The sequence below is a fragment of the Chiloscyllium plagiosum genome, chromosome 5 (genome assembly GCF_004010195.1).
Source record: "Chiloscyllium plagiosum isolate BGI_BamShark_2017 chromosome 5, ASM401019v2, whole genome shotgun sequence".
Taxonomy (NCBI): domain Eukaryota; kingdom Metazoa; phylum Chordata; class Chondrichthyes; order Orectolobiformes; family Hemiscylliidae; genus Chiloscyllium; species Chiloscyllium plagiosum.
In genome coordinates this window covers 109,907,618-109,929,641 of record NC_057714.1, presented here as the reverse complement: position 1 = coordinate 109,929,641, position 22,024 = coordinate 109,907,618, and the positions used below count along the sequence as shown (strand labels likewise).

At 41.9% G+C, this 22,024-nt stretch overlaps 1 protein-coding gene across 1 annotated transcript in view; it reads left to right on the top strand.

Moving 5' to 3' along the window:
• The window catches only part of LOC122550133 (tetratricopeptide repeat protein 21B-like), a 133,529-nt gene that overhangs the window by 68,252 nt on the left and 43,253 nt on the right, over nt 1-22,024 (top strand). The window contains exons 13-19 of the mRNA XM_043690766.1: nt 1,282-1,439; nt 3,224-3,445; nt 4,422-4,660; nt 7,605-7,677; nt 11,944-12,054; nt 17,303-17,441; nt 19,928-20,034. Coding sequence (XP_043546701.1) covers nt 1,282-1,439; nt 3,224-3,445; nt 4,422-4,660; nt 7,605-7,677; nt 11,944-12,054; nt 17,303-17,441; nt 19,928-20,034 — 1,049 coding nt within the window. The remainder of the gene's footprint in view (nt 1-1,281; nt 1,440-3,223; nt 3,446-4,421; nt 4,661-7,604; nt 7,678-11,943; nt 12,055-17,302; nt 17,442-19,927; nt 20,035-22,024) is intronic.

The window sequence follows — 22,024 nt, the reverse complement described above, 5'->3', positions numbered from 1 at the left end:
GGTGTGCTGCTGCCTCGTCTCCTGAACGGGGAGCGGAACCTAACAGAAAACTCCCGCCCATATCGTTCGGATAATCAAGGTTCCTCTGCAGTCCCAAAGTGCTCAGGGCAAGCAGTGGAACCAACCTTACCTTATTCTGTATGAGCATTAAGCAAGTCAGTTTATCTTTTGAAGTGTGGGAGAAAGTAATTAAGAATGATAGTGCTTGTGCACACTTTGACTTAGGTCTCTTGTAAGGCACTTTTAGCCAAAAGATTTATATTTAATAGCAACATTTCTTGCAAACTGTCATTTCCAGACTACTGAGAGGTTTTGGCAAAACCTACAGCTTCAAGATTATCAAGTGCAGGTTTAGGACACATTTCTTGGTCCTATTGATCCCTTCCTGAGCCTATCTGAGTGAGAATACCAAATATTACTGAAGGTTCCCTTGAGTACAGAAGATTGAGTGGCAATATGATCCGCTTAAAATGTCACAAGGATTCCATAGAGTAGATTCAGATAAACAATTACCTTTGGTCAGGGAATCTAGAATAAGGGGTCATAATCTTGAAATTAGAACTAGGCCATTTGGGAGAGAAATCAAGAAGCACTTCAAAAAAAAAATGTTAGTAGAAACCTGGAATTTCTTTGATTTAGGGGATGGGAGCTTTGCTGATTGGGTCAGCATTTATTGCTCATCTCTAATTGCCCTTCTTGAACTGCTGCAGTCCATTTGTTGTAGGCATTCCCAAAATGCTGTTAGGAGGGAGTTACAGGGATTTTGACTCAATGAAAACTTTTCCCTCAAATGAGTAAGAATGCCGGGGGCAATTGGAGACTGAGATCAATAGCAGGGTTACTTGACCTAGAACGTTAACTTTGTTTCCCTTTCCACAGATGTTGCCAGATCTGCTGAGTATTTCCAACGGTTTTGGTTTTTGTTTCAGTTGATTCTTATTGGGCAAGTGTATCAAGTGACCTAGAAATAAGGAGGGCAAATGAGTTGAGATAAAGATCAGTCATGAACTAATTGATTGTTTGAGAAGCTGATCAAGGACCTAAATGGTCTATTTATATTTCTTAATGGCATCACATCTCATTCAGTTTTGTGCCTGTGAAGTAATTGATTGAGAATGTCAATAGGACCATAAGAGACTTCAGAGTCAAAACCAAGATTCCATAAGCCAAGAGACAGCTTTTCACATTACCCTGGCTCACCTTAGTAATGTCCCAGCTTATGCTTTGAGACTGAAGAATGGATGTAATAAGTGGATTTAACCTGTCCTTCTTCTTGTGTAGGCAACTTGGACACTGCTCAGGCCACATTACAGCAATATCTCCAACTGTTCCCCAGTTATGCTGATGGCCACCTATTCATGGCTCAGATATACCTGGCCCAATGTAATTTCAAAGAATGTTCGCATTCTTTAGAAATGGGCCTCAGCTACAACTTCCAGGTGAGAACGACATTGTTTGGTCAATAACCATGTCCAACAATTTTCTGCCATAGTTAGAAAAATGGGATTAATAAAAAGTAACTTGTAAATTTATACGGAATCATTACAATGTAGAAGGAGGCCGCTCAGCCCATCAGTCCTTCAGATGAGTGATGCACCTCATGTCACTTTCCACCCTCTCTCTGTGCCTTCTATGTACTCCCTTTTCAGATAATAATCCAACTGCCTTTTGAGTGCCTCAACTGAACCTGCATCCAATGGACTGTCAGGTTGTTCATTCCATTCCAAACCACCTCTCCGTCATGTCTCTTATTTTTTGCCAATTCCCTGAAATTTATGCCCTCTTTTTCTCAATCCTTCAGTAATGGGAACAGTTATTTTCATCTTTACCATCCAGACCCATCTCAATTTTTAATATCTTGACCAAATCTGCCAACCTGCTGAGTTTCTCCAGCATTTTCTATTTTTTTCATTTATGATGTTCCCCCTTCCTGGAGAAATTCAATCATCTTCAATAACCTGTACACATATAGGCCCAGGTCCCTTTGATCCTGACTTCCCTTTAGACTAGAATCCCCTATTTAATCCAGAACCTCAGGCTAATTTTTAAAAAATTCATTCACAGGTTGAGGGCATCGCTGACTAGGCCAGAATTTATTGCCTGTCCCTAATTGCCCAGAGGGCAGTTGAAAGTCAACCACATTGCTGTGGGTGTGGAGTCACATGTAGGCCAGACCAGGTAAGTATAGCAGTTTCCCTCCCTAAAGGGAATTAGTGAACCAGATGGGTTTTTCCCAATAATTGACAATGGATTCATGGTTGTCATCATCATTAGATTCTTAATTCCAGATTCTTATTGAGTTTAAATTCCACCATCTGCCATGGCAGGATTTGAACCCAGGTCCCTAGAACATTATCTGGGTCTCTAGATTAACAATGCAGTGAAAATACCATTAGGTCATTGCTTCCCTGTTCTTGGGCAGTAAGTTTACTTTCCAACATAGCAGATGGTTAAATTTGAATTCAATAGAAAATCTGTGATAAAAGACTAATATAATGGTGACAATGTCAAATGTTCTAAAAACCCATCTGATTTACTAATATCTTCCAGGGAAGGAAATCTGCCCTCCTTACCCCGTCTGGACTATGTGTGACTCCAGACCTGAAGCAACATGGCTGATTCTTAACTCCCCCTGGGCAGCAAGGATGGGCAACAAATATTGCCCTAACCAGCAATGCCCACATCCCATCAATAAATATACAATAAATCTGGCATGTTGACTCAATATGCCTGATGCTGGTGGAAGGGGTAAAGTGGGAGATAAAAATTTAGATAGACAGGTTAGGTGGGAACACAGTTGGGGGGAATGGTAAGGGAGGATTGGGGAGCTACCAAGAAGGGAATGTGTACGTTTTGGGGTTTTCCAAAGTTAAAAGACTCCCTGAGACTCTCTGCGTGAGAAGCAATCACTATTTCCTTTCATTGTGTTTCAAATAACAAGGGGAAAATGGAGCTGGAAATGGCTGTGATCACATCCAGACTCGGGGATGGGTGACTAAGGGTTTCATTCTGTGAGCAAGGGGGCTTGGACAAGACAGTTTGAAATGTACTTGGCAGCGTAGATGGAATGACCTGTTCCTGTTCAGCGAAGTCTGCATTATTAAATGCATTCTTCTTGTTTTCTGCAATGGGACCAAGGAATTTCTTCAGTTGAAATGCAATGTTGTTCAGCCAGTGTCGAAGACGGTAGAAGTGCAAGTTACACTTTTGCTCAACCTTGCAGGTCAGAGATCACCCTGTCTACCACCTGATCAAAGCCCGAGCCTTGAAGCAGATGGGCAAGGTCACAGAAGCCATAATGACGCTGAAAGTGGCAATCGGCCTTCTGGGGGTGAGACGAGGCCAGACCAGAAAAGGGAGCTGGGCAACAGCCAACATCAGCATGAGTGAACGTGCCTCTGTGTATCTGGAACTGGCAGACGCTCATCACTTAAATAGTGAACAGGTACTCCATTCCCCACAAGGTGCTTTATAGGAGTATCTTCAGAGAAAAAACCTACACCCAACTTTGAAAGTTGTTTTACCTCTAGTGGAGAGACAAAACAAAAGACTGTAGTTGCTGGAATTCAATGTAGACAAGCGGGAGGCTGGAAGAACACATCAAGCCAGGCAGCATCAGGAGATGGAGAAGTCAATGTTTCGTGTGTAATCCTTCTTTAGGACTGGGGGTGGGTGTAAGGGGAGCTGCAGATAAAGGGGGTGGGGGAGGGGGCAGGGGCAGGGTGGTGAGGTACGGATAGGTGAACCCAGGTAGAGAGTATGACCTGGTGGGTTGATGGGAGGAATGAATCTGGTTGATAGCTGAATGAAAGGGGAGGGGAGGGGCTGGGAATGGAGGTTATTTGAAAATGGAGTACTCAATGTTGAGTTCTCCTGGCTTTAGGCTGCCAAGGCAGAAGATGAGGTATTGTTCCTCTGATTTGCGCTCTGATTCGCTGTGGCAATGGAGGAGGCCAAGGATGGTCATGTCGGAAAGGGAATGGGAAAGGGAATGAAAATGGGTGGTGACTGGGAGGTCCGGTCGGCCTCATGGACCTGGATGAGATGTTTGGCAAGACACACCGAGTTTACGCGTGTTCTCACCGATGTAGAGAATTTCTACAATTTACCTTTCCATATCATTCATTGAATTTATTAAAACTTGCTAGTGAATGGCATAAGGACTACGTGAGGAGTTGAGGTGATTTCTTTTTAAGCTGAGCTGTAGAGCAGACCAGCTAAAATCTAACTTAATAGGCCCACGGAGCCGAATGGTCTACTCCTGTTCCCATGGGTGTGACATGAATGGGAACCTGTAAGCACAACATTGTTGTCCTTGTCGTTACTCTCACCAGGGATAAGAAGCACTGGCTTAGTGGGTTGTTACAAAAGCAGTCACTGTTCACTCGCACTAATCACCCATCAAAATTATTCCTTTGCAGCACCAAGCTACCAAGGTGTTGCAAGATGCAATCCATGAATTTGCTGGGACGCCGGAAGAATCTCGAATCACCATCGCCAATGTTGATTTGGCTCTGAGCCAGGACGATGTAGAAACAGCATTCAGCATGCTCAGGAGCATTCTCCCCGAGCAGCCGTATTACGTTGAAGCCCAAAAGAAACTGGCTGAGATCTACCTGCACAAACAGAAGGACCAAAAGCTCTATATCAGATGCTACAAGTATGTATGACGTAGCTATAGTTATCCATGATTCGGGTTAGGAGGAAGATACCTAAAAGCTGAAAATTTAAGAGAATGCAGAGGCCAAGATATTAAAGATGGAGGGTTGCATAAATGCAGGGAGCAGCTTGGTTGGATTTATATTGTGTACAGAAACTCTACAGCACTTGCCTTTCTATGGACAGCATGGTGGCTCAGTGGTTAGCACTGCCCTGCAGCATTAGAGACCCGGGTTTGATTCCTCTGGTGACTGTCTGTGTGGAGTTTGCACATTCTCTCTGTGTCCTGATGCTCTTGTTTCCTCCCATTGTCCAAAGATGTGCAGGTTAGGTGGATTGGCCATGTTAAATTGCCCATAGTTTCACAGGGATGTGTAAGCTAGATGGATTAGCCATGGGAAATTTAGGTTAATGAGGTGGGTCTAGGTGAGGGATGTCTTTTGGAGGGTCAGTGTGGATTTGATAGCTGAATGGCCTGCTTCCACATTATAGGGATTCTATGATTTGTTTCTTCAAAAGTATCTACTACCTGGAAGCCATCTTAATTAAAGCTTGGTTCCCTGTCAAGTAGGAAAACTCTGTCTGAGGGTGCAGCTGAAGGGGCAGGTTAAATCCTTGTTTCTGTATTAGTAGATGTAGGAAACGGTGGGGGAAGTAGATTCTTTGAAAGAATTGCTTTCCAGTACAGTAGGGGAGGGGCACAGTAAGCATGGGGTCCTTGGTCAGGGCCCAAATGGCAAAGAAGAAGGTAAGCTTCGTGGATGGGTGTTATGTGGTGGTGGGAGCGGATGACAATTTGAATAACAATCCTGCTCCTTTTTTTTCACTCATTTGATGTGTGTTATTGCCTGAGTCAGCATTGATTGCCCGAATCTAGAGAAGGTGGTGGTGAGTTGCCCTTCTTGAACCACTGCAATCTATGTGCTGCAGGTAGACCCACAATGCTGTTCAGCAGGGAGTTCCAGTAATACGAACATTTCTTATGCAGCTAATGGGAAGCCCCATACGTGGACCTCAGAGGGAAGAAAAATTAAAGGGAACATTGGTTACACCAGATTGAGTTATATCAATGTTGGGTGGTATCTTCAGGTTAAAGAATGTCTCAGCCACATTCCAGAGACTTATGTATTAAGTCATGGCTGGAGTGCATTACTGTGTAATGTATATAGATGATGTTGTAGTTTATAGTAACACTTGGAAAGAGCATGAAAGATAATTCAAAGATCTGTTTTTAACAATTACGATTGGCTGATAAATGTTGTAATAAATTTAGCAAAAGGTGAATTTGCAAAAGCAAGATTGAGTTATTTGGTGCATGCGGTTAGAACAAGGACAAATGTTTCCAAGGACACTGAAAGTGAAGGTTTTAATAGAATATCATGTTGCTAAAACTAAATGAAAAACTGAGATTTTAGGAATGTGTAAATTTGTGCATAATTTTGGTAAGGTAGCTGTATCTTTAACAAATATCAAAAGAGGTATGGTCGTAGAATGACAAGCAGCCTTTGGGAATCTAAAAGCAATCTTCACAAATAAACTAGTATTGGCCACCCCTGATTTTTCCAGCCCTTTCACAATGGTAGTTGATGCTAGTGATTTGGGTATAGATGCTGCCTTGTTATTGGATGATGAGTAAGGAATAGAGACTCCAGTGTGATTCTCTCTGAGAAACTAAACCAGTATCATAAGAAGTACTGTACCATAGAAAAAGAGATTTTGGGATTGTTGTTAACTCTTCAGCACTTTGAAGTCGATACCCAACATGGAAACAAATACAGGGCGAATTCGATTATCCGAACAACACAGGCAGGAAATATTTTGTTCGGATAATCGAAAGTTCGGATAACACAGATTACCCAAGTATCAGGACCATGAGATCTTTTCGGATAATCCAAAATTCAGATAATCGATGTTCAGATAACTGAGGTTGTAAATGCTAATTTACATTGATCATAGTTCACTAAGCTTCATTGAAAAGTTTAAAAATTGGAATGCGAATTATTTGGCGATGGAATCTTTCATTGTAATCATTTAATGTAAAATTTGTTCATATTAATGGAATGATAATATAATCATGGATATACTATATATAATTCCAAATGTGAAATGTTAGAATAGGTTCAAATTTAGGAAATTCTAAGACTGTGCAAATTGGTATAAAGAGGGGAAGAAGAATGAATGGATGTAAGTCTTATTTTGTTGTTGTTGTCTATTACATGTTAATAGTGAAAGGCATTTTTGAGATTGCATGTCATTTTCTTTAAGGACAGAGGTGTCTCTTTAAGGACAGAGGTGTCCCCCACTCCACTGTCTTTTTACATTTTTCATCTTTAAAATCTTTGTACTGCGAGCACAAAGAACTGATTTTAAAAACAGAGATTTAACATGATGTTTGCATAATTTCACAGCAGTGAATTTGATACCCAATGTGAACTCTGTTTCTGTGGCCGTGGGTTCCTGTAATGCTGAGACCATCAGGAACTATGAAGTAGCTTACAAATGAACTGAGTGTATCTCAGCTAACTGATAGGTTGCACTGTAAACAAGTTACGGAAACACTGGAGGAGAGAGAGAGAGAGAAAAACACAATTTGTTCTCCCCAGCAGAAAGTGCATGTTCTTTGTGGTGAAAAACTCAATTTAAACATGAACTAAACTAGTTACCTTTCCTGCAGTAGTTGTTGTGACTTGTCACTTTTGAATTGAGACATGCCAATGATTTATACCTATTTACTTGTAGCTACAGTCTAATCACTTGATTCATGCTTTCCATCAACTTTGGTCTAAAAGTCAGGTAAAATGGTGTATTGTGTGTACCTTTAAAAAACTTTAAGATTTGGTAAGACCAGGAATAGTGGGACATGATTTACAGTGTGCTCTCCCAGTGGGTCGTACCAATGTGAAGCCTGACTTCTGCAGCACACTGTCATATTTTCTGTTTTACAGAGACTTGCATGAACAGTTCCCGAATACACAGATAAGCCTTCTTCTTGGTGATGCATATATAGCTATCCAGGAGGTAAGTCAGAACGGTCATAACGTGTACCTAATAGGTTTTATCAAACTAGATCCTCATTTGAATCCAGGGGAATGGGAGACTTGGTATTTCAGGCATTTGCTAAGGGATAACTGATTCAGATCAGGTAGTGGCTTCAGCGGGGAATACAGTTGTTTAAAGTGTAATAGCTCTGTTACTGGTTTAGTGAGGAGTGCTTCAGGGAGACATCTGATGAAAATTTCATGGTCACATTATTAGCTTTATATTCCAGATGTATTAATTAAATTTAAATTCCACCAGCTGCCATTATTTGAACCTGAATTGGGAATGCGCCATTCAGACTCTCTAGCCTTCTTCACCATCCAGTAAGATTATGGGTTGATCTATTTGTTCCACGTTCCCACCCAACCTCTGATAACCTTGCAGCAAGTAAGTGAGCATCTCCACGAATTCAGTCTTAACCTTCTCTTCGGTCAGGAGTATGTTGTCATCTCCAATCTATTCATGCAACTGTTGTCCCTCATCCATGGATTTATTCTCATTCACCTTTTCTGCACCCTCTCTAAAGGCTTCACATTATTCATAAATAGTGGTTTTCAAGGTTGGACACAATGCTCCAATTACCTCTGAACAAGCTTGTTTTTCTGTAAAGGCTTATTGTAATGCTCTTTCTTTGTACCCATGCCACAATTTATAAAGCTCAGTGTCCCACATACATGTATTTGGGGATATGTGAGAGATAGGTATTGGATCAACTGGACAGTTGCTCAGGAGTTAGGAAAAGATACACTGGCGTTGGAGGAAGTCCAGAGAAGGTTCATTGGGCTGATAGCAGGTTTGGAAGTTCTATCTTATGAGGAGAAGTTGTGTAGATTGGGCCTGTACTCAATGGAATTTAGAAGAATGAAAGGCTTATTGAAACCTACGAGATTCTTAGAGGACCCGACAGGGTAGATGTAAAAAGATTGTTTCTTCCTTGTCGGGGAGTCTTAAGATCAGACAACATAATCTCAGAGTAAGGCTATGCACATTTAAGACAGAGATGAGGAGGAATTACTTGTGCCAGAGCGTTGCGAATCTGTGGAATTCTTTACCACAGAGAACTGCTGAGGTTGGGAGATTACTGTATATACTCACGTAATAGTCGATCTCATGTAAAGGTCGACCCCAATTTTTGGCCAAATAACCTGGAATTTTCCATATATCTCATGTAAAAGTTGACCCTAGTTCTCCAAGATAGCAGATCAACATTTACGAGTCAGTGTGCCGGCCATCACGTTCCGCTCCACTTCTGGTCTCCCAGTGCACTGGCTGTTGGGTTCAGCTCTGGGTTTTTAGCATTACCATAATTCATTTGTTTTTCTTTATTCACTTAGAGATCATTTGGGCTTCTGCTAATGCTACCGTATGAGTCTTGATAGGCATGAATTTCAGGCCCTCAAAAATAGTATTCATGTAATTGTTGACCCCATAAATTTAACCTTAACAAGTAGTCAAAAAATTTGACTATTACTCAAGTATATACGGTAAGAATATTCAAGACTGAGATAGACAGCAAGGGATGGAAATGTGTTGCTGGAAAAGCGCAGCAGGTCAGGCAGCATCCAGGGAACAGGAGAATCGACGTTTCGGGCATAAGCCCTTCTTCAGGAATCAAGAAGGGCTTATGCCCGAAACGTCAATTCTCCTGTTCCCTGGATGCTGCCTGACCTGCTGCGCTTTTCCAGCAACACATTTCCAGCTCTGATCTCCAGCATCTGCAGACCTCACTTTCTCCTCATAGACAGCAAGGGAATCAAGGGTTATGGGAAAAGGTAGAAAAGTGGAGTTGAGGATTATCAGAGCAGCCATGATCTCATTGAGTGGCAGTACAGACTCAATGGGCTGAATGGCCTACATCTGTTCACATGTCTTATGGCCCTATAATTAGCTACCGACTGTTGCATGTTGGATAGCTACGGTGATAGCCTCAATCCTCCTCTGGGAAAAAAAAAGTACCTTCATTGGGATGGAGTTGGACAACTGACACAGATTGGGGTAGACAGTGGTGTAATGATAATGTCGCTGGACCGAGGAAATCCAGAGTCCCAAACAAATGCAATGGGGACTGGGGTTCAAGTTCCATCACAGCAGCTGGTGAAACTTGAATTCAGTTCATGAATCTGAAATTGAAAGCTAGTTTCAGTAAAGGTGACTATGACAACTGTTAACAACTGCTATAAAAATGGTTAAGATATGGAAATCTGCCATCTTTACCTGGGCTCATCTGCGTGTGACTCCAGACACTCCACAATGTACTTGACTCTTGGGTTGCACTCTGACATGTCCTATCAAGCCACTCAGATCAAGGACAGTTAAGGATGGGTCACAAATGCAGGCCTTACCAGCAATGAGGCTTGTGGGTTGACCAATCCCCTTCTCCCTCACCTTCATCCACCTATCACTTTCCCAGCTACCGTACCCCAGCCCCACCCCCTCCCATTTATCTCTCAGCCCCAACCCACAAGCCTCAGTCCTGATGAAGGGCTTATGCCCAAAATGTCAATTCCCCTGCTCCTCGGATACTGCCTGACCTGCTGCGCTTTTTCAGCAACACACTCTCGACTCCGATCTCCAGCATCTGCAGTTCTCACTTTCTCCTTACCAGCAATGCCCACATTCCATGAAAGAGGAAAGGCAAAAGCCAGTAATATAAAATTCCATACCCTGACATATAAAATTCCATACCCAAGTAGATTCATAGATTCATAGAGATGTACAGCATGGAAACAGACCCTTTGGTCCAACCTGTCCATGCCGACCAGATATCCCAACCCAATCTAGTCCCACCTGCCAGCACACGGCCCATATCCCTCCAAATCCTTCTTATTCATATACCCATCCAAATACCTCTTAAATGTTGCAATTGTACCAACCTCCACCACTTCCTCTGGCAGCTCATTCCATACACGTACCACCCTCTACGTGAAAAAGTTGCTCCTTAGGTCTCTTTTATATCTTTCCCCTCTCACCCCAAACCTATGACCTCTAGTTCTGGACTCCCTGACCCCAGGGAAAAGACTTGGTCTATTTATCCTATCCATGACCCTCATAATTTTGTAAACCTCTATAAGGTCACCACTCAGCCTCCGACACTCCAGGGAAAACAACCCCAGCCTGTCCAGCCTCTCCCTATAGATGAAATCCTACAACCCTGCAACATCCTTGTAAATCTTTTCTGAACCCGTTCAAGTTTCACAACATCTTTCTGATAGGAAGGAGACCAGAATTGCATGCAATATTCCAAAAGTTGCCTAACCAATGTCCTGTACAGCCGCAACAAGACCTCCCAACTCCTGTACTCAATACTCTGACCAATAAAGGAAAGTATACCAAATGCCTTCTTCATTATCCTATCTATCTGCGATTCAACTTTCAAGGAGCAATGAACCTGCACTCCAAGGTCTCTTTGTTCAGCAACACTCCCTAGTACCTTACCATTAAGTGTATAAGCCCTACTAAGATTTGCTTTTCCAAAATGCAGCACCTCACATTTATCTGAATTAAACTCCATCTGCCACTTCTCAGCCCATTGGCCCAACTGGTCCAGATCCTTTTGTAATATGAGGTAACCCTCTTTGCGGTCCACTACACCTCCAATTTTGGTGTCATCTGCAAACTTATTAACTGTACCTCTTATGCTCGCATCCAAATCATTTATGTAAATGACAAAAAGTAGAGGACCCAGCACCAATCCTTCTGGTACTCCACTCGTCATAGGCCTCCAGTCTGAAAAACAATCCTGCACCACCACCCTCTGTCTTCTACCTTTGAGTCTTTGGTTCCCTTCCGAAAGTATTTAATTTTTTTGAAAATAAGGCCTATTTCCCCCTCTATGAAACTCTTCTGGTGCTGTTGCGTGTTTAAATTGCTATATTGGCACGGTGGCACAGTGGTTAGCACTGCTGCCTCACAGCACCAGAGACCCGGGTTCAATTCCCGCTCAGGCGACTGACTGTGTGGAGTTTGCACATTCTCCCCGTGTCGGCGTGGGTTTCCTCCGGGTGCTCCGGTTTCCTCCCACAATCCAAAGATGTGCAGGTCAGGTAAATTGGCCATGCTAAATTGCCCGTAGTGTTAGGTAAGGGGTAAATGCAGGGGTATGGGTGGGTTGCGCTTCGGCGGGGCGGTGTGGACTTGTTGGGCCGAAGGGCCTGTTTCCACACTGTAAGTAATCTAATCTAATCTGTGCTTCCTATTTTTCTTGTTCCTGTTTTAATCAGACTGACTGCTTCTAATTTATTTTAGCCCGAGAAAGCAATAGAGGTATATGAACAGGTCCTGAAGAAAAACCCTCACGATGGACATTTGGTGAGAAAGATAGGTCAAGCATTAGTTAAAACTCATCATTACACCAAGGTATGGGGAACCCACATTTTGTTATATGTAATTGACTTTATGTACCTCAGTATTGCTTGATATTAGTCATGATCATTTTAAAGACTTTGTAGTACTTTTAAATAAATGAATGCAAACCTGCATCCTTGTTGCATTGTTTGTGATTATTGGGTACATCTGTCTGTTCCCACGCAAGACTAAACTTTTTCTTTCAAATCCGTAAGAAACATTATATTTTGCCAAACTGTCAGGCAAGAAGCTCATCAAGTGCATTAACTCTTACACATGAAAAAGTTGGCCAAATGGCAGACATCTGGCAGATGAGTTTCAATGCAGAGAAATGTGAGCTAATGCATTTTGGTAGAAGTACGGAGACACAGTACAGGCTCAATGATGCAGGAGCAGAGGGACCTCTGGACTCAAGTAAATGATTCCCTGAAGATGGCCCAGCAAGTTGAAACAGTTAAAAGGCTTTTAGGATCCTTGGTTTCTAAAGAGAGGCGTAGAGTATAAAAACAAGGAAGTGATGCTACATCTCTTTAAATCTTGGTTAGACTACCATTTGGAAAATTGTGTTCTGTTCTGAGCACCTTATTTAAGGAAGGATGTTAAAACATTGGAGAGAGTGCAAAGGTGATTTACTAGAATGATACCAGGAGTGGGGATTTTAGTGGCGGTACGGTGGCTCAGTGGTTAGCACTGCTGCCTCACAGCGCCAGAGACCTGGGTTCAATTCCTGCCTCAGGCAACTGTCTGTGTGGAGTTTGCACACTCTCTCCGTGTCTGTGTGGGTTTCGTCCGGGTGCTCTGGTTTCCTCCCACAGTCCAAAAGTATGTAGGTGAGGTGAATTGGCCATGATAAATTGCCCGTAGTGTTAGGGGCAGGGGTAAATGTAGGGGAATGGGTCTGGGTGGGTTGCTCTTCAGAGGGTCGGTGTTGACTTGTTGGGCCGAAGGGCCTATTTCCACACTGTAAATAATCTAATCTAATATAGATTCATGGAAAGATTAGAGAAATTGGCCTTATTCTCCTTGGAGCAGAGGTAATTAAGAGATGGCCTTACTGAGGTACTCAAAATTGTGAACAATTTTGACAGAGTAAAGAAGGATATTCTGTTTCCATCAGTTGGTATATCAGTAATAAGAATCACAAATTTAAGATTGCCAGCAAGAGAGCAAGGAGTCTTTACTTTGGAATTTGGAATGTGCTGCCTTGGAGAGTGGGGGGGTGCAGACTCCATAGATGGTTTCAAAAAAAGAGCTGGATATATATTTGAAAGTAATGCATAGTAGAGGTTGAAAGTGTACCATCCAGCGATTTAATTAAAGGTGAATAGTGTTTGTCTGGATATCCCTGTAGGAGGTTATCCCTGCACATAAGACACTGTAAGTCTAATTATCTTTTTTAAAACACTCATTCCACTTGAAGTAATCTTTGATTCATGAACTACAAGGGAACAGATTGAAGATTCCCTCAAAGGGGTTTTTATTTATCATTTATTTATGTCCATGCTTATAGATATAAGACAGGTACACATTTGAAATGATGACAGGAAAATTACCAACTTAAAAGATTAAAGAAAAGTAATACACCAATAAAGTTAACAGAAAACAATTGTGCATTGGGTTCTGGTTAGAAAGGTCAGAAATTCAGTTTTTTTAATTAAGGAAAAACCCCTAACTTGGATAAAAGTTTTTTTTCTAGTTTCGGTTTGGGCAGTTCTGCACATCAGCCATAGTTAGGTGTGAAAAGCAGATGTTCTTCAGAAAGGAAGGTGATAGTTTAGATTTGTTAAAAATGGGTTAGCTTAGTGTAAGAGGTTTAGTAAAAGTTTCATGCCAAACGTGTTTGGTCAAAACATTGCAGGGCTTATTTGAAAGCTGAGAAAATTTAAGTTCAGTTATATGAAGAGTCAAGAAATGGACTTCATCTAATGGAAGAGCAGTGCTCCGAAAGCTTGGAATGGTAAGATTCTGGGGAGTGATTAGATTACTTTACAGTGTGGAAACAGGCCCTTTGGCCCAACAAGTCCACACTGACCCGCCGAAGCGCAACCCACCCATACCCCTACATTTACCCCTTACCTAACACTACAGACAATTTAGCATGGCCAATTCACCTGACCTGTACATCTTTGGACTGTGGGAGGAAACCCATGCAGACACAGGGAGAATGTGCAATCTCCACACAGTCAGTCGCCTGAGGCGAGAATTGAACCCGGGTCTCTGGCGCTGTGAGATAGCAGTGCTAACCACTGTGCCACCGCGCCGCCCACTGAACAAAGAATGTTACTGAACAAAGAGACCTTGGAGTCATTGAAAGTGGAGTCACAGGTAGATAGGATCGTGAAGAAGGCATTTAGTCTGCTTTCCTTTATTAGACAGAGCATTGAGTACAGGAATTGGGAGGTCATGTTGCAGCTGTCCAGCACATTGATTAGGCCACTTTTGGAATATTATGTGCAATTCGTGTCTCCTTCCTATTGCAAGGATGTTGTGAAACTTGGAAGGATTCAGAAAAGATTTACAAGCCATATAAATACAATGGTTATGAGTGCAGTTCAGAGGCGAAGTGTAGTGCGTAACTCACCTTCCAACTCCCTAAAACCTGCCCACCATCTACAAGACATAAGTCAAGAATGTGATGGAATACTTGTCTGAATGGGTGCAGCTCCAACAACACGCAAGAAGCTGACACCATCCAGGCAAAACGGCCCACTTGATTGGCATCAAATGCACAAACCTCTACTTTCTCCACCACCAAGCCAGCAGCAGTGTTTTACCATCTATTGGATGCACTGTAGCAATTCACCAAGGCTACTTGGACAACACCTACCAAACCCACGATCACTCCTATCTAGAAGGGTAGGGCAACAGATAGGTGGGGACACCACCACCTGCAAATTCCAAGCCACTCTCCATCCTGACTTGGGAATATATTGCTGTTCCTTCCCTATCATTGGATTACAATCCTGGAATTTCCTCCCTAATGGCATCATGGGTCGAAATACAGCACATATACATGGAGTGGTTTAAGAAGGCAGTTCACCTCCACCTACTCAAGGCCAACTAGGGCAATAACTGCTCAGCACTCGGTGATGTCCACATCCTATGAATGGATTTTTTAAAAAGTAGGTGAGAGATTACTTCATTAAAATCAAACAAGACATGATTTAACATGCCATATTTCAGTCTGGGATTTCATTTGTCTGGTAACAACATCAGCTAAGATCATGGAATCCCTACACTGTGGAAGCAGGCCATTTGGCCCATTGAGTCCACACTGACCCTCCAAAGAGCATCCTACCCAGACCTATACCCTTGGCCTATTTTTCTAACTCTACATTTTCCATGGCTAATCGACCTAGCCTGCATGCCTCTGGGCACTATGGGCAATTTAGCATGGCCAATCCACCTACCCTGCTATCTTGCACATCTTTGGACTGTAGGAGGAAATACACACAGCTGGAGGGAGAACATGTTACCCAAAGTTGGAATCAAACCGGGGTCCCTGGCACTGTGGGGAAGCAGTACTATCCACTGAGCCACTGTGCCACCCATAACAACACCACCTATTCATAAAAGCACCTGAGCTGACCCTTCCATTGACTGCAGAATCAGGACACTCATTTGGATTCTTCTTATCCACATTTGTTCAGTTTTCTCCTACACGCAGCTAGTGAAGACCTCTGATATGTTCAGCCTTTACATACTGTCTCATTGGATGAAAGTGATTCACTATAATGATAGGCCACATCACCCATTTTTTAAATTAGAATTCAATCCAAAAAGCGAGTTGATGCATTTTGGAAGATCAAATTTAGATGTGAATTATACTTTTAGGAACTGTGGCTCTGCACATCCAGATCCATCTGTTTGTTGGCAGAACCCTTAGGAACATTAACATACAGATGGATCTGGATGTGCAGAGCCACAGTTCCTAAAAGTGGCAGCACAACTGGCAAAGTTGATTAAGAAGGCATATGACATGCTTTCCTTCATCGGCTGGGGCATGGAGCACAAGAGTTGGCAAACCTTGTTGCAACGATATAACACCCTTCTTCGGCTCCATTTGGAATACTGCGTGCAGTTTTGGTCGCCACACTACCAGAAGGACTTGGAAGCTTTGGACAGAGTGCAGAGAAGGTTTACCAGGATGTTGCCTTGTCTCGAGGCCATTGTCCATGAGGAAAGGTTAAAAAGATTAGGATTCTTTTTGCTGGAAAGACGGTGGCTGAGAAGAGATCTGATCGAGGTCTACATAATTATGAGAAGCATCAATTGGGTGGATAGTCAGAGGCTTTTCCCCAGAGTTCAAGTTTCAATTACAAGGGAGCACAGGTTCAAGGTGAGAGAAGGCAAGGTTATGGGAGATGTGCAAGGCAAGTTTTTCACGCAGAGAGTGGTAGAAACCTGGAACACTCAGCTAGAAGGGGTGGTAGAAGCAGGCACATAGATGACATTTAAGAGGCATCTGGATGGTTACATGAACAGGGAGGGAATAGAGGGATACAGACCGAATAAAAGCAAAAGGTTTGTTTTTAGTTTAGTTAGGGCATGATGTTTGGCACGGGCTCAGAGGGCCGAAGGGCCTGTTCCTGTGCTGCACTTCTCTTCTTTATTTTGAAAAGGAATGGTCCAGTTATATATTCTTTAAAACCATTATTTGCATTATTGTATTTCTTTTGCTTTCTCCAGTGATCTTATATTATATTTAGGAATTATCTATTTCAATGACTTTGGAACATTGTGCTGCCTCATATTCAGATCCAAGTCCTAGTATTCATAAATAAAAGCACACTTCCATCCTCCTGGCCTGAATTATCTCTGTTGTCCCTTTCAATAGCATTTGCTTTCATCTCTCAGCTTGACAAGTTCAGCAGTTTTGGTTTTAACATATGGACAGTTAGCATTCCTCCATCATAATTATTTCACAGAGCATATTAATTGAATGTCAGGCCTGAAAGCCATGTCAAGACATATTTTCGTTTGACCTGCAAAAGTATGGAACAAACATGGTCATATTGGCCATCAAGCCCCATCTTTCCTTGAACCATGTTCAATCTCTGCTGAGATAAGGTCATTCAGTAGAGATCAGGGATCAACATTGACAAGTTGCTGTGTGACTCACAGCCAAAATATGCGATAAATATTCCCTGCTGTGCTGATTATATTTCTTATTGCATATTAAAATATCATGTGTTTATATGCCAATTTCATCATGAAGAAGCTATAGCAGAGTGATTTGTATTTTTTTTCTCATCTTCAGGCCATTCATTATTTTGAAACTGCACTAAAAATAGGTGGACAGGACTTCTTGTGTTATGACTTGGCAGAACTCCTTCTGAAACTGAGACTGTTCGATAAAGCAAAGAAAGTGCTGAGAAAGGCCCTTGAACATGATTTCAGTATGTTAATTTATATTCCACTTTCTTGTGGAGAAATTGATGTTTACTCTAGTTGGGGGAACTTGCACAGATTTGTATAAAATTTTCACCATAGACACAGACTGCTTGGTCCAACTGGACTCACCAAATAAACACACCACATAAAGTGCAGGTCAGAGGCTTGGAATACTGTAGTGAGTAACTCACCTCCTGTTTCCCCAAGCCTGCCCACGCTCTATGTCACAAGTCAGGAAAATACTCCCCACTTGTGTGGATGAGTGCAGCTCCAACAACACCCAAGAAGCTTGACACCAAAGCAAACCACTTGATTGGCACCATGTCCACAAGCATCCACTCCCTCCACCACGAACGCTGAAGAGCAGCAGTGTGTAATGTCCACAAGATGCACTGCAGCATTTCACCAAAGATCCTCATACTCCACAATCCACAATCGCTTCCATCCAGAACAACAAAGGCAGCAGGTACATGGGAACACCACTGCCTTCAAGTTCTCCTCCAAGCCACTCCCCAACCTGACTTGGAAATGCATCACTGTTCCATCAGTGTGACTGGGTTAACATCCTGGAATTCCCTTCCTAATGACATAGTGGGTCAACCCACAGCAGATGGACTGCAGCAGTTCAAGAAACAGCTCACCACCACCTTCAGAAGGGCAACTTGGGACGGACAGCGATGCCACATCCCACAAAGGTGAATTTAAAAAATACTGGGTCAGCTTTGTATTTAATATTTGTGATGAATATCCTCCGAACCTAACTCTACCTGCATTTTAAAATTCATTTATTCATAATTATTGTCATTCTCTAATTGCCCTGGAGATGGTGGTGGTGAGCTGCCTTCTTGAACTGCTGCAATTCCTGGGGTGTTCACAATCTCACAGTGCTGTTAGGAAAAAGCTTTTGATCCTGAGCAGTGAAGGCATTTCAGGCGCCTAGGCTTCATTCCTTCTATGTCTTGGCAGATTTCCTTTCCATAAGAACATTATGAAATGGCGTTTTCTGACAATCAATGACAGTTCTGCAGAAATCATCTAACTTTTAATTCCAGATTTTAAATTAAGCTGCTAGTGTGGTAGGATTGAGCCTATGCATCCGGAGTGTTGGCTAGGGTTTAATTCGTAGTCTAGAGACATTATCATTACACCATCTTCACCTCAAGTACTTAATCTAGCTTCCCCATAAAGTAATTAATGCTAATCAAGTCAGTGAGTTCTGTATTCTAAACACCTATTTCTGCTTTGGTTTGGTTGTGTTGACTTGCATCTATATTCTGACAACATTGTTTTGTGATGTTGATTGTAGGATATGTAGGCCAAGACGCAATGGATAACTCCTCTGCTTTTCTTTGAAATAATGTTAGGAGATCTTTCACATTCCTCCCCAACAAACAGGTGACGTCCCAGTTTAGCTGGTCACCTGAGAGACAGCACCTCTGACAGTGCAGTGCTCCCATAGTAGTGAAGGGTCAACTGGGGTTTCATGTGCTCAAAACCCTGGAGCAGGGTTCACCAGGCTGATACCAGGTAGGCTGTATTCCTGATGAAGGGGTTTTGCCCGAAACGTTGATTTTGCTGCCTGAACTGCTGTGCTTTTCCAGCATCACTAATCCAGAATCTGGTTTCCAGCATCTGCAGTCATTGATTTTACCAGGTAGGGAGTGACTATCTATTGAGGAGTGGTTGAGTAGATTGGGCCTGCACACATTGGAAATACAGAAGAATTGAGAGACAATCTATTTAAAAGGTATGAGATTCTTAGAGGCCTTGATAAGGTAAATGCAAGAAGATTGTTTTCCTTTGTGGAAGAGTCTAGAACCAGAGGGCTTCATCTCAGAATAAAGAGTTGCACATTTAAGACAGAAATGAGGTAGAATTTCTTCTCTCAGAGGGTATTGAATCAGTGGAATTCTTTACCAGAGAGGGCTGCTGAGGTGATGTTATTATATTCAAGGCTGAGATAGATGTATTTTTAATCAGGAGGGAAAATCAAGGGTTATGGGAAAAAGACAGGAAAGTGGAGTTTCTGAACAACAGATCAGCCATGATCTTACTGAATGGTGGAGCAGACTCAATGGACAAAATGGCTGACTTCGGCTCCTAGGTCTTATGGTTTTACGGTCATGGTTTATTAAATTAAAAAAAAGTCATTAATTTTAACCATTGCATTATACAATGGGAAGAACAAGGTAAAACAGAAAGTATCAGTTAGGTGACTTGTAGCACACTTTTAAGACCTAGTAGATAATAAGAACAAAAACTAAGGAGATAAAGAATTGAGAAATTTTAAGATCCTGGTTGAAAATGAGAAACAATTGTGATTCCAACATAGCAGAGTGGCAAAATAATTTGCAGGACTCTTATGTGGATTTAGAAGGGAGATGACAATATAGATGAATAAACACTGCTGTATTATTATTAAGAGGGCAACCAGGATATCTGTCACCTCTTGTTTGGCAAATACCATTGTCAGACCATTGCTCTGTTTCAGAAAATGATTTAGCCACCATGATGAATGATGTGAAATACTTGATGCTTTTGGCCAAGATCTGCAAGAAGACTAATGAAGTTGAGGAAGCAATGACTGCTTTAACCAAGGTGAGGGCACCTGTATACACCATTTCCACTGTGTCCTGTACTCTTAGCCGAAACCTGTTATTGTCACAGAAAAAAGCAGCAGGTCTGGCAACATGGAATGAGAAACAGCATCCAATATGACTGACTCTTCTTCTTCAAGAAATAGTTCACTAATGGGTTCCTGGAAATTGTTATGGACCAGACCAAAACCCTCAAATGTATTAAGAAAATGACCTAGGCCCCAACTGTTTCTTATTTTTAAAGGCAAATGTTCAGGCGTTGTGTTTCAGATGCAACTCAATTGGTCAGACTACCAGGCTTGAAGCAAAACACACTTTATTCTTATATTATAGTTAAAATACGAACAAAAGAAAAGAATTAGAATAACTTAACTCAATTGGAAAACTTAACAGACTAATAAATTATTTAACTAACAAATTGTAACTATTGCAATATTGTAACATCCCATAATCACACCCTCAGCAAAGGCATATTCAGTAAAATAGATAGGCTCACATGCAATTCTCCAGTCCAGGATGTAAGAGCATCAAGAGAAAACTCAGAGACAGACAGAGAGAGCTCAAGCATTTTGCTGTAGCAGGGAGAAATATACAGCAGCTTCCAAACCCCAACAGCTACTGAAAGTTAAACAAAATTTCCAGTTTTGTGGGAGGTTGACTCCACCCATTCAGGCATGCTTCTACTGTTGCAACTTTAAAAATAATCCCAAGGCTTCACAAGCTATCTACTTTATTGGAATGGACCACTCATCACCTCTGTTCATAGGAAAAACCAGGACAACACACAATTCTTTAAAATGTAATATCATCACACAATGAATTTGATTAGTAGCAGTGTGTACTACCTACAAGATGCACTGCAGAAGTTCACCAGAGATCCTCAGACAGCACCTTTCAAACCCACGACCACTTCCATCTAGAAGGACAAGTGCAGCAGATATATGGGAACACCATCATCTTCAAGTTCCCCTCCAAGGTACTCACCATCCTAACTTGGAAATATATCACCATTCCTTTACTATCTCTGGGTCAAAATCCTGGAATTCACTCTGTAAGGGCATTGTAGATCAACCCACAACAGGTAGACTACAGCGGTTCAGGAAGGCAGCTCACTCCACCTTCTCAAGGGCAACTAGGGACGGGCAGTAAATATTGGCCCAGTCGTGATGCCCATTTCCTACAAATGAAGAAATCAAAAGCACTCTCCTTTTACTTGGTAAATTCTTACTTTTTCAGGAAGGGAGAATTTCATCCTGTCATCATAGAATAGATTCAAGCTCAAATCCCAAATGTAAAAGTCCACTGTGTTTACAAAAGCAATAGTTACTTTATTATTTTTTTCTTTAAATGGGAGAATGTTAATTAAAATTGTGGAAAGTTGTAATTGTTCAAAATCAATTCTAAACTATTTACAAATTTTTTATTTGATAATGTGTCAAGTTTATATTTTTCACAGATTTCAAAGAAAGAGATTGATAGAATCATGGGAAGGCAACAGCATGGAGCTCATTACGCCCATGCCAGACCCATGCAATAGTAATTCAACTATTCCCACTCCCTGGTCCTTTCTAACTTTCACTGCTTATCCAGTTTCCTAATGAAAGGCCTGATTGTATCTGCCTCCACCACACTCTCTAGTGGTATATTCCAGCTGCGTATAATGTCCTTTCTCATATCACTATTCTTTCTTTTGCAAATCTCCTTAAATCAGTGCCTTCTGAATTTTTATCCATTCTGTCAATGGGAACAATTCCTCACTGTGTGAATATAAGAGAAATGTTTAGTAAGTTTGCAGACGACACCAAAGTGTTGTAGGCAGTAAAGAAGGTTATCTCAGAGTCCAAAGAGATCTTGATCAGGTTGGTTGATGGGCCGAGGAGTGGCAGATGGAGTTCAATTTAGATAAATGTGAGGTGTTGCATTTTGGTAGGGCAAATTATGGCAAGGGTAGGGCCCTTGGAAGTGTTGCCAAACAAAGAGACCTTGGGGTG